Source organism: Dendropsophus ebraccatus, chromosome 7, assembly GCF_027789765.1.
Source record: "Dendropsophus ebraccatus isolate aDenEbr1 chromosome 7, aDenEbr1.pat, whole genome shotgun sequence".
Lineage (NCBI taxonomy): Eukaryota > Metazoa > Chordata > Amphibia > Anura > Hylidae > Dendropsophus > Dendropsophus ebraccatus.
This window is the reverse complement of record NC_091460.1, coordinates 126,446,815-126,459,987: the sequence shown is the minus strand read 5'-3', so window position 1 is coordinate 126,459,987 and position 13,173 is coordinate 126,446,815. Positions and strand designations below refer to the sequence as shown.

The 13,173-nt window shown below is 40.9% G+C and overlaps 1 protein-coding gene across 1 annotated transcript in view; it reads left to right on the top strand.

The window, feature by feature from the left end:
* TACR3 (tachykinin receptor 3) overlaps positions 1-13,173 on the top strand; it is a 92,086-nt gene that overhangs the window by 37,060 nt on the left and 41,853 nt on the right. Inside the window, exons 2-3 of the mRNA XM_069976802.1 lie at positions 2,930-3,115; positions 5,041-5,191. Of these exons, the coding sequence (XP_069832903.1) occupies positions 2,930-3,115; positions 5,041-5,191 (337 nt within the window). The remainder of the gene's footprint in view (positions 1-2,929; positions 3,116-5,040; positions 5,192-13,173) is intronic.

The following is a 13,173-nucleotide window of genomic DNA, read 5'->3' as shown; positions in this document are numbered from 1 at the left end:
CGCAGCCCCGGCCGCCCGATCGCCCCCCCGCAGCACCGATCGCACGCCCCCCCCCCCCCCGCAGCACCGATCGCACGCCCCCCCGATCGAGCGGCCGGGGCTGCAGGGGGGCGTGAAAGCGATCGGTGCTGCGGGGGGGGCCTGCGATCGGTGCTGCGGGGGGGCGATCGGGCGGCCGGGGCTGCGGGGGGGCGATCGGGCGGCCGGGGCTGCAGGAGGCTGGCTGGAGCATATACTTCACCTGGATCAGGTGAAGTATCAGCTCCGGCGGCCGGGGGGTTAATGGGGTGGGCTGCAGACAAACTCGCAGCAGGGATGTACATCCCTGCTGCGTGTTTGTCTGCCATTAAAAGTATAGGGCCGGGATCTGCAGCGAGTCTCGCTGCAAAAACGCAGCATGGAGACTCGCTGCAGACCCGCCAAGTGGGTTTGTAACCTTATATTGATTTTAGCCAGGGCAATTGCTTTGTCCTTACCCACATTTTGGCTGCATTTTTGCAACCTTTTATTCCTTTCTACTCCCATTTTACAATCATTTTTGTGGCAAAAGTTCAGGGTCCCCATTGACTTCAATTGGGTTTGGGTCTGTGCGAAACTTCGGGTAAAAGTCCAGGTCGGCAAACTGTTTTTTAAGTTTAATTGAACCAAGTGAACCCGAATACCCACAGGTCCACTCATCACTACTTTTCACTCCTAATCTAGTCTTTCCTTATTAATTTATTTATTTATTTTCATATTATGTATTAACCATACAATTAAAATTGTAAAGGACATTATTTTTATTTTTTTTATTCTTATTTATTTTTAATTTTTTTGAACAGGTTGTTTTCCATTATTGTAATATAAGCTCTTTTTTATTACAAGCATTATATATCATACACATTTCTAATCTTTTAAAATATTGACACTACAATTAAAGACTATAGATGGAAGACTATAGACTATAGATGGAATAGCACATACTTTTTTTAATTTATAACATTACAGACTATCATAAAAATATTTTTGATTGACGTGACAATATATCTAGTTTTAGACCTTGCTGGCTGCATTTTTATACTGTATAAATTCTCTACTGTACAGTATATCTGTATTTTTATTGAGCTTAACAAAGACTCTGAAGTGTGATCTATTCTCCAGGGAAAGAAGCTTGCTTGCCTGTTGTCTCGAGTCATATTCTTTAGTCCCTTCAGCATCAGTGTCACTTGCAAATGAACAGAGGCCACCGCTCTGGCGTAATCAAGTCTCCTATGATTATTGTAAACCTCAGACAGAATTAGTCATCCTGTATACTTTCTGCCACCTTTCACCTTCTTAGTATGCTATGGAGGTCTGTGACAAGGAATTGTGTTGCAAAATCTCCAGCAGAAATGATATCATATAAACAGTCAATTTAATATACTATATACACAGTAATATTCCCCTTTATATCATTGATTTAACCACAACCACACAACTTTAAGATTTTCACATGGATAGACTGGCGCCGGTGCAGGGAAGCCAGTGCCGTGGTCCTTTTTTTTTTAACCGCGGCCCAGTTCCCATGTACAGCACCGTTCTATTCCCAGGCACGGGCCAGGGATGAAGCACTGGAGGCGGGCCGGCCCGCCCCCAGTGGGAGGAAACCCCACCCCTCTATGATGCGGCTCTTCATCCTAAATTTCTAGAAAAAAATAGATTGTATTTATCAGTATATGAAAGTGCTTTAAAAAATGTGGTGATAGTGAAAGTCATAAGCTGCGCCCAGAAAACAAACTTCCACCCTCCTCCACCATCTGGCAGATTCCCAGCCCCTGTCTTTCCAATAGTTTACATGTAATGTATATACAGGATTTAAAGGTGCCCATAAGTTAAAGATATCTGAACCTGCTAGCGCTAGTGAGAGGCCTTACGACTCTCCCCTTGAGAGAAGAATCGGACATGTTGGATTCTTGCCGCCCAACTCTTTTGTTCTGGGAGAGATAAGCCAGCACCAGAGCAGCCTGGCTGCAGTTTACTCCCACACTGAACATTCCTGTATGTGGAAATCTGCCAATGTATGGCCAGCTTAAGTAGTATATTCCAACAACACTGAAGTAAGTTGTTGGCAAGATGATGTGCAGGCCCTACAAAACTACATATAGGCTATGTTCACACAACATTTTTTCAGCTCCGTTTAAAATGACATCCGTAATTTTGAGTCTAAAATAACGGACGTTATTTAGCAGCCTGGCCTCCCCTGCAATGACTGATGTTTGTACATTTTTCTAGTTTGAGATGACTATTTGGCCTTTTGGGTGCGGCTGAATTGAAAAGTCCATCGAATTTAATAGTAAAAACTGAGAAAGAACGGTGACAAAAGAAAATCTGCATGTGAACAACTAATAAAAAACGTCCGCTGTTTGCAAAAGACGTCCGAAAATAATAAAATAAAATGTTCAATATTTTGACGTCTGCTGAGAATACGTCCGTTATTCAATGCATTGTGTGCATTGGAAGTCAGTCTTCCCTTTGACTTCAATGCATTGCCATTGCAGGCAGTTAAATCACGGTAAAAACTAATTTTTTTTTAAAATATCAAAATCGGGCGCCTTTTCTCAATTTTCGACGTTGTGTGCACATAGCCATACTCTAAATACATAAGGCACACTGTAGAAGAGTGGGGCATCACCACCCTTACCCCCAGTAACCAAGAAAGAGTCATAGTCTGTTCCCCTGAAGAGGTCAGAGAACACTAAATTTCAATCAAGTAACAGGGCATAAATACTAGGTGGATGAAGCCTTAGTACAAGTTTTTTTTTTCCTTTTACATATGGCTAAAATACTTCTTTGAATTTTTTTTAATTATAAGAATAAGCACAATGCTAATATAAATGATTTCAAATGATTTGAAGTTCTTTACAGTAATTTATGATGTTAACAATTAGGCTTTCATATGCTTGCATTATAGATATATGGCTATTATCAATCCATTGAAGCCACGACTATCTGCTACTTCAACTAAAGTGGTCATCGGAAGTATCTGGGTGTTTGCATTCGTGCTGGCTTTCCCTCAGTGCCTTTATTCAGAAATCAAAGTGACACCAAGAAGGACGTTATGCTTACTTGTCTGGCCGGGATTCGGAAAAAAATTAACGTACGTATTCTTTTCATTTTGACATTTGTCTAATTAATCTGTGAACATGATAGGCAAAGGTTCAATTAAATATTTAGTGGAATTGCTAGTGCTAGTAAAGTTAGCATAATACACAGAAAATACAGAACTTGTAATAGGTTACCCTCATGATGGCTGAGCAGGCTGTCACTCTCATCTCAGCCAGGAAGTGGAGGCAGCTGCAATCAGCGGGGGACATCGGGGGGAACACGGACAGGAGAGTATTGATGAATGAACTTGCTGAACGGCACTAAAGCAGACAAGTGCCCGCAATCGTTCAAAGTTCAGTTCGGACGAACCTGAACTTTTCTTCAAAGTTTGGTAAACCCTGCCAAACTGAACTTTTAAAAGTTTGTTCATATCAATTCAGAACTATTACACACAACAAAAATACCATGGAGATATTAAATCCAGCTTTGAATATGTGGCAAAAAAAAAAAAAAGAAAAACAAAATTCTGCTGGAGGGTCGCCATCTAAATATTTGAATATGTAGGTTCAACATTCAAGACTATGACACAGGCCCGTAGATAAAAAGAAGTTGTAGAAAATCTTTGTCAAAAAAGTTGTCACTTTGGGTCATCAGATTCACGGTCAGGCCGAGTATTTCGTTCATCACGTGCCTTCCATGGAGTGCATTATTACATTAAAAATATAGTTGCACTATTTAAAATGGGAACTATCGGCAGGTTAGACAAATCTAACTTACTCCTAGCCCCCTATAGCACTTGGGACGCTGAGGAGGAAGGTATGTCTCTTACCTTCCTCCTCAGGGTCAGTCCCACACTGTTAGTCAGTGTAATCTTTGGCTAGGAGCACTGTTAGGAACACTGTCCCACCCCACAGAGCCTTCTGGTCGGACAGTTTTTTTGATTATCAATGGAGCGGGTCGACCAGGTGATGCTGTGGGACAGGTCACTGCTCCTGACAATGCTCCCGGTCAAAGATTACGCCAACTAACAGCACGGGTTCGGCTCCGAGGAGCAAGGTAAGAGACGTACCTTCCTCAATAGAAAAGGCCAGCCAGGGGTGGTCTGGATCTGTGCTATGGTAGTGGGGCAGTGCTCTTAATGGGTCTTACTGGACCAAGAAGTAAATGACTAACTGCTCGGGTAGGGCACCAAGGATGAAGGTAAAAGACCTACCTTTATCCTCTGCATCTCCTGTGCAGTAGGGGGCTACAGTTCCCCTTTAAAGGAGGGGTCAGACAGCTTATTAACTTATTGGGGGACATTTATGAAGTCCGGCATTTTTCACGCCGGGTTTAAAAATGTCCCCGGAGCTCCGGAGCTCAGGGGATTTATGTAGAGGCTCAGAGCTGGCGTAGGTTTCAGTATAATTTTTCAGTGAAAAATGATAAATGAAACAGACTCAGAGTCCGCGCCCCCTGTTCCGCCCCCTCCACACCCCCTCTCTGCCCTACTGGTGAAGGTGGCGTAAAATGGCCAGATGCGAATATTTTATTTGCATAATGGCCATTTGCAAATAAATTAATTCTCATCTGGCCATTTTACGCCAAAAAATACAACTTTTTAGTTTGATAACTTTCCCCCATTGTATTAATTAAGCAGAAAAAGAAAAACGCCGCACTACCCCTTTAAGTACCACCTAGTTAGGTATGAAAGAGTTAAAATGTTCTGTATGTTATGTATGCATTAGGAGTATTCCCTGATATAGTTATGTCACTGTAAAACCATAAATACCATTAAACGTATAAATAGCTGTGCGTACACATGTTTTGGCGTGGTTCAACGCAGCGTGAAGAAATCCACTTCATCCTTGTACAGCACTGAATTATATAATCTGTCACAATTTTCTATGTTGTCACATAAGATGAAGATATCCTTCTAGTATGCATTTAAAATATTACAACTTTTTTTTTGTTTGTTTTTTCGTTTTTTCATTTTAGGTACCAAATCATTGTGGTTCTGTTTGTGTATTGCTTCCCATTACTTGTCATGGGCATAACTTACACAATTGTTGGAATTACGCTGTGGGGAGGAGAAATACCCGGGGACACATCTGACAAATATCACGAACAACTTAGGGCAAAGAGAAAGGTAGTGTATGCTTCGCTTATCTCCTATTTCATTTTTGCTCCTTTTTTTTTTTTATTGAGAAATTATGTTAATGTGTTACTTGTAGCGTTCCTCCGATTTTTTTTGTTACATATTATAGAGGAGAAATGTAATATCACGGTTGATGTGTCAAAAGGCTGCAGACTATAATAAATGAAGCGTCAGCTTTAATCCCTTAGGCTCAGCTTTTCCCTTACTTTCCACAACAACAACAATTTAGGGTAAATAATTCTTTGCTCTTTACCGGTAATGTTTTATGGCTCAGTAAGAAGCAACTGTCCAGCCTATGGCTAAATATCTGTGTATTCAGCCACCACTTTACTTTTGCTTACCTGCCTAACATCAAAGACATAGGGGGAGATTTATCAAACATGGTGTAAAGTGAAACTGGCTCAGTTGCCCCTAGCAACCAATCAGATTCCACCTTTCATTTTCTGAAGGGTCTGTGAGAAATGAAAGGTGGAATCTGATTGGTTGCTAGGGGCAACTGAGACAGTTTCACTTTATACCATGTTTGATAAATCTCCCCCATAGTCAAGGCCATATTAACAGCTGCTGCCCTAAGCACCAAACCCAAAGACGCCCCATCTTCACTCACCAATTTTTTAAAAAAAGCTTAAAACCTAAACAAATTTACACATTGAATCAATGATTAGAGCCGTCTGCATATTGTCTGAAGGAATTATCACCACAGGATTGGTAGATAGGTAGGTAGGCCTCACATTTACCACCGCCCCAACAGACCTGACCAACACCACCATACTGTGACTGGATAACACCACCACACCAGACCTGACCAATACCACCACACTGTGGCTGGATAACACCGCCATACCAGACCTGAGCAATACCACCATACTGTGACTGGATAACACCACCATATCAGACCTGACCAATACCACAATACCCCCCCTTCCTCGAAAAGACACCAGATTTACTGGCAATTCTGAATGGGAGGTGGGAGACCAAAAAATAAAAACAAAAACAAGTTGTTTCCTTCCCCCTGCTCCCTGGTTCTGCCCCCTACAAGGTGCTGCCCTAGGCACCGGACCACGAGTGCCTAGTGGTAAATACTGCCCTGCCCATAGTGTCAAATACAAGGGAGAGGAGGGATCCCTTCAGCCTTAACAGTACTGGGTGCCGAGGATTAATATAAGTGCTACGGAATCTGTTGGCACTATACAAATAAATATTATCATCATTATTATTAGTAGTAGTATTATTAACCCCTAGATAACCCTGGGCGTACCCGTACGTCCTTGGCCGCCTAGGGGTGTTCTGAGCCGCCGCGGTCCCGGGTGCTGTTTTAGCCCTAGGCCGCGGCTATTAGTGGGCATGGTCCAATAGCCGCGCCCGCTAATTAAGTGTTCAGATGCATCTGTCAAAGTTGACAGCTGCATCAGAAGACTTCATTGCAGCCCTTTCCTGGTGTCTAATGGGGGGATGCCCCCCCCCCCCCGCAATGCAATTGCAGTACCTGCCGGGGTTTGCGCCGTAATGGTGCTGATCCTGGCTCGGCACTCGGTTGTCTTTGGCTGCGGCAGCCGAAAGCAATCGAGTGCTGATCTCATTGATGTATGCAGTATAACTATACTGCATAGATCTCAATAAGAGATCAGTGTACTTATACTAGAAGTTCCCCAGGGGGGCTTCTAGAATAAGTGTAGGAAAAAAAAGTGTTTTTATTAATAAAAAGCCCCCTCCCCTAATAAAAGTTTGAATCACCCCCCTTTTCCCATGTTATAAATAAAAATAAATAAATAAATGAACAAACATGTTTGGTATCGCGGCGTGCGTAATGACTCAAAATATTAATTTATCATATTCCTGATCTCGCACGGTAAACGGCGTAAGCGCAAAAAATCCCCAAAGTGCAAAATTGCGCATTTTTGGTCGCATCAAATCCAGAAAAATTGTAATAAAAAGCGATCAAAAAGTCGTATATGCGCAATCAAGGTAAGTTCTGAAGCCGGCCGGGGACTGCTCCAAGATGGCGCCGTCCCTGGCTCAGCACTCATTTACTTCCAGCTGCAACAGCCGGAAATAAACGAGTGCCTATCTCATGGATCTCTGCAGCATATCTATGCTGCAGAGATCTCAATGAGAGATCAAAGCACTTATACTAGAAGTCCCCCAGGGGGAATAACCCTAACCCCAGGGGGGCTTCTAGTATAAGTGTAAAAGTAAAAAAAAAAGTATTGTTATTAGCAAAAATCCCCTTCCCCTAATAAAAGTCAGAATCACACCCCTTTTCCCAGGTTATAAATAAAAGTAAATAAATAAATAAAGAAACATGTTTGCTATCGCCGTGTGCGTAATCGCCCGAACTATTAATTAATCACGTTCCTGATCTCGCACGTTAAACGGCGTCAGCGCAAAAAAATCCCAAAGTGCAAAATTGCGCATTTTTGGTCGCATCAAATCCAGAAAAATTTTAATAAAAAGCGATCAAGAAGTCGTATATGCGCAATCAAGGTAACGATAGAAAGATCACATCATGGCGCAAAAAATGACACCTCACACAGCCCCATAGACCAAAGGATAAAAGCGCTATAAGCCTGGGAACAGAGCGGTTTTAAGTGACGTATATTTGTTGACAATGGTTTGAATTTTTTAGAGGCCATCAGATACAATATAAGTTATACATGTTAGATATCGTTTTAATCGTAACGACTTTAGGAACATATATAACAAGTCAGTTTTACCCAAGGGCGAATGGCGTAAAAACACATTTCCCGCAAATAAACAAAATGCGTTTTTTTTATTTCACTACACATTTATTTTTTTTCTGGATTCGCTGTGTACTTTATGCAAAAATTCAGCCTGTCATTGCAAAGTACAATTAGTGACGCAAAAAATAAGGGCTCATGTGGGTTTCTAAGTGGAAAAATGCAAGTGCTATGGCCTTTTAAGCACAAGAGGAAAAAACGAAAACGCAAAAATCGAAATTGGCTCTGTCCTTAAGGGGTTAAGCACAAGGAGGGTAAAACAAAAACGCAAACAATTTAAATAGGCCCGGTCCTCTAAGGGTTAATATACTCCAAACCATCAGAGCAGTCAAGAGACATTTCACTCCCTGACTGTTTTGAATTACAATCTTGCAGCCATGAGGGAACGAACTGGAACCTGTTGCCATGTAGATCACAATGGCAGAGCGATGGCCTGATGGCTGAATTGAAGGCTTTATGTCTTTGTCTGTTTATGCCCCCTCCCGCCTCAGTCATTTCTGGCGGCCAACTTATTTTTAGGGAAGCAGAAGATAAAGATGCAAGCTTGTCAATAAATAGATAATAAAGGTCCTGACTCCTGACACTTTCTGGACTGTGAGACCCCTGCCTTGCTGTCAGCTGTCAGAATATCCAATATACCAACTCTAATGAAAGTTACATACTGATTATTAGTTTACTCCTGGGAATAAATTTCATTACTGATGCTGTATGACAGCTGACACAGTGCCAGATGGATAGCAGGCAGGCACCGGGGCTCAGATTAGCAAGACAGTGCAGAAGGTGCACTCACTAGCAAGTACAGTATATATATATATAACAATTTTAGAACAGTTTTTCTTCCCTTTGAACTTTGAAATTGAAGTTTGTCTTCTAAGGGGAAATACTTCAAATATGCCGGGGAGTTTGCTAAATAAAATTTTCATAAAATGGGTTTACTAAGTGAAGTTCTTAGCCTTTAGCAATGTTTTAATACTATGAATTTAAAGAAACTTGAATTTACCGTTTGTTGGCCTCTGAATTCATCATCATACATGTTTATGGTAGCTTTTCAAGGGGTATTCCTGCTGAAATATTTTTTTCTTTAACATCAACTGGTTTTAGAAAGCTATATAAATTTGTAATTTACTTCTATTTAAAAATGTTGTCTCCCCATACTTATCAGCTGCTGTATGTCCTGCAGGAAGTGGTGTTTATTTTTTTCAGTCTGACACAGTGCTCTCTGACAGGAACTCTCCAGAGCAGGAGAGGTTTTCTATGGGGATTTGTTGCCGCTCTGGACAGTTCCTGCCTCGGACAAAGATGGCAGCAGAGAGCACTGTGTCAGACTGAAAAGAAAACAACATTTCCTGCAGGACATACAGCAGCTTAAAAGAACGGGAAGACTTGAGATTTTTCAATAGAAGTAAATTACAAATCTATATAATTTTCTGAAACCAGTTGATTTGAAAGAAAACTGTTTTTGCTGGACAACTCCTTTTAAGCAGACTTGTCAGCAGGACATGGTTAAATGGGCTTCTTACCCTAATTTTGTAGATACCGTTTTTCTTTTTCTTTTAAATCAAAATCAACCCCTCCACGTCTGTTTTAATTCATTTGGGTTGAGAAAGCCTGGCAAGGTTCAGCTTATTCACTGAATAGTAACATCTATATCTGACTTGAAAATGTCTCCACTGGTTTGATTGACAGCAAGTAGCCTGTAGTCTCTCCTCTGCCTCTTAAATCCTTACACTTTGCAAGTGATTTGGGCAGAATTGAGCAGACGCAGATTGGTCTTTGAGGAAACATTCTGGCAGAGTATTTCTGTGTTCACCTTTAAAAGCATCCAGTGGTTGACGCTCAAGTTCCATTGCTGGGCTTCTCAATGTGCATTGATACCTATGTATAAATAAGTACATGAGAATAAGCCTATATATGTAAAGAAAGAACTAGTAATACTCAGTCATCCATAGAAATATATCTTTCAGAAAGAAAGTGAATGGATTTATGTGTAGTAGTGGTTTTCTATTCTTACATATACAGGCTTAGAGAAGTGCCTAAAGCAAGTACTGTATATGCAGGGAAAAAAAGAAGAATAAAATGGCACTGGAGAAATTGGACATTCAGGGAAAATTATCCATCGAAAAGCTTTTTCTTTTAAATCAACTGGTGTTAGAAAGTTAGATAGATTTGTAATTTACTTTTGGTAAAAAATCTCTGGACAGTTCCAAAGCAGGAGAGGTTTTCAATGGAGAGTCATATAAAACGGAGACAAGAGTTCCTGTCTCGGCCAGAGATGTCAGCAGAGAGCACTGTGTCAGACTGAAAATAAAACAACATTTCATGCAGGACATATAGGAGCTAATAAGTACGGGAAGACTTGAGATTTTTTTTTTTATAGAAATAAATTACAAATCTGTATAACTTTCTGACATCAGTTGATTTGAAAGAGAAAGATTTTCGCTGGACAACCCCTTTAATCATTGAGATCACTGGAGCTGTGTGTGAGGAACTCCTTTTATACCGGTCAGCGAAGAAATACAGGATAAATAATCGCTGGTATCTAGGAAGGTGGAATGCACTCGTGGGAAAAGAACAGCTTAGTGTCTGCCCATAGAAAGTGAAGAGAAGGGGGAGGAAACGAAAGAGACCAATGAGGGTGAAAATTACACTGGAGAGCATATTTTCTGCATGATTAGTTATAGAATAGTTATGTACAGTATATTATATAAGAGCTTTATTTGAGTTTGCATTTTGTGGAATAATCCCTTCAATTTCTGCTCTGAGGCATATGTACACGTGTGGCACACAAGCAATGGGGCGAAATGACGGAGGCTTAGAAGCTGAGCTTTCACCATTATGAGGAATATTGGCTTCTATTAGCAGTTGGCACTCACTACCAACAAATGATATTGGCGATTATGTTGTCATTTATAATGCTGTAATCAATAGCGATCAAAGCATTTAAATGCCTTACTGACATTTCCCATAGTGTTCAATGGCTGATTGGCATTCACAAGTGTCCTGTATTAGCCAGCCCTGGTGCCTCTGCTGGCTAAGTATAATGGTGCGTTAACCCGTAACGATAATTGGCCCGATAGTACAATTAACGATGTCGGAGTAACGATTTTTTTTCTCATAACGAGCAGCGTTTAGACGGTACGATATATCGTACGGAAAATTCGTTGTGCGATCGTTTCGCGAACGCTTAAGCCTATCTCACACATTGGTTAAATCGGCGAACAACTGTTCACACGGAACGATTTGCGAATTTTTTGCGAACGACGAACGACGATTTAATAACATGTTGAAAGATCAAAATGAGCGATGTGTCGTTCGTCGTTTGATCGTTCGCTGCGTTTACACGTACGGTTATCGTTCGAATTCGATCGTTATTGCGCAAATTCGTACGATAATCATTACGTGTAAACGCACCTTAAGGAAGATTTTACCAGAAGAGAACCAATCTAACTGAAACATGCTATGCAATATCATAACATTAATCAGTATAAGCAATCTAAATGTCAATCATAGATTAGGGGGCTTTCTGTGTCCACGTAATGCACTTCATGGTAAATCTGACACAGGGCCGTTTCTGGGTAGTTTTGACATTCTGTACATTGAAGTGCATTGCAGCCTTAGGCTATGTTCACACGGCGTATGAATCCGTCCGTAGTGCGAACCGCGAATATACGCACGTAGTTTTGAGGTTGATGCGTTCGCTTGAAAGTATACGATATACGCCCGCACAGTGCACACTACGTATGAACTTACGGCCGGATCGTATACGGCGCCGTGAAAAATGAACAAGACCATTGTTTGAGGACGGAAATGTTAAAACTCACGGCCGTGGATTTCCATGCGCTCCCGTACGAAGTACTTATTTCAGCCAAATTGAACTTGATTTTTCAATCCAAAAGTTTCTGTGTGTTTTATTGGGCTGGGCGAAGATTTCCAAGTAAATGACCTGTTTCAGATCACCACGAAACAAGCTAGGGAAGCATAACTGTACTACGGGCGTATGTTCGCGGTTCGTACGCATCCGGCTGCATGTCTATTTTTCCCACGCCCGTAGTTTCAGCCGCACATGTACGGCGCCGTACGATCTACGGACGGATTCATACGCAGTGTGAACATAGCCTTACTGTAGAAATATACATCTAAAGGCTTCACAGCATAATGTGAACAGCCCCTATTATTTAAGCATTTTGTAAATCAATGTAATTTTAAATTTAATTACATTAAATGTTGAATTTCAGTGTACAAGCAGCAACAAACCATAGCCTGAAAGGTAAGTTTGGAACGGACAGGTGTACAACATAAATCAGGGGTAATAGTCTAAATCCAATCTTGCTAAAACGTGATGCAATGAAGCATAGGTAACCACCTACCGTGTTAATGCTTTTACAGCACCATTGAGTCCCCGTACAGATGTGTGTTTTATTCATATTGCAGGATTGCAATCCAAATTCACAGTATTCAAGCTGGTTGTTTCTAATAAAAAATAGCAGGTAAATGGAAAGGCAGTTGCAGGGAAAACCTTGATGGACTTAGCCTTTCCTTTAGCTTTAGGACTCACTTTACAACCATTGTTTTTTATTTATGGGTTCCCTTCTAGATTCATCTAAGGCAATAAATTGTGAATCTATTAAAACAGTCAATACATAAAATGGTTATGCTGCTCAACTGTTCTCATGTCATTATATTAGTCTTAATAGATATATGAATACCGTCATTATAAATTTGTTCATAAAATGTTATTGTTGCTTTGTGTGAATAGGGTTAGATAGTAAAGCTATTGCAGTTTTGGGCTATGTTCACACACAGTATTTCCGTCAGTCTATTTAAACCAAAATCAGGAGTGGAACTGACAGGGCAAACTTATAATGGAAAGATTTGCATGGCCTCTGTTTTCAACCCCCTCCTGGTTTTGGTTAAAAAACAACTGACAGAAATACTATGAGCAACCAACAGCTCATCTTTCTTTCTATCTTTCTTTTTTCAGAATGGCCTGTGATTGGTCGCTATCTGAGACAAAAATGGCTGATCTTTGTCCCAGAGAGATTAATAAATCTGGACCCTTGTTTTTCTGCTCCTAAGCTACAGATCAGCTTTGTTTTGTGTAAAAAAAAAAAAAAAAAGGAACGGCGTCTAGTTTTTTAAAAATAATTATAATTGAAGTCAATGGAATGCATTAATGTCAATGGAATGATGGTCGCCCAATACACATACGGGGACATTTATGATGGCTGTGCCACT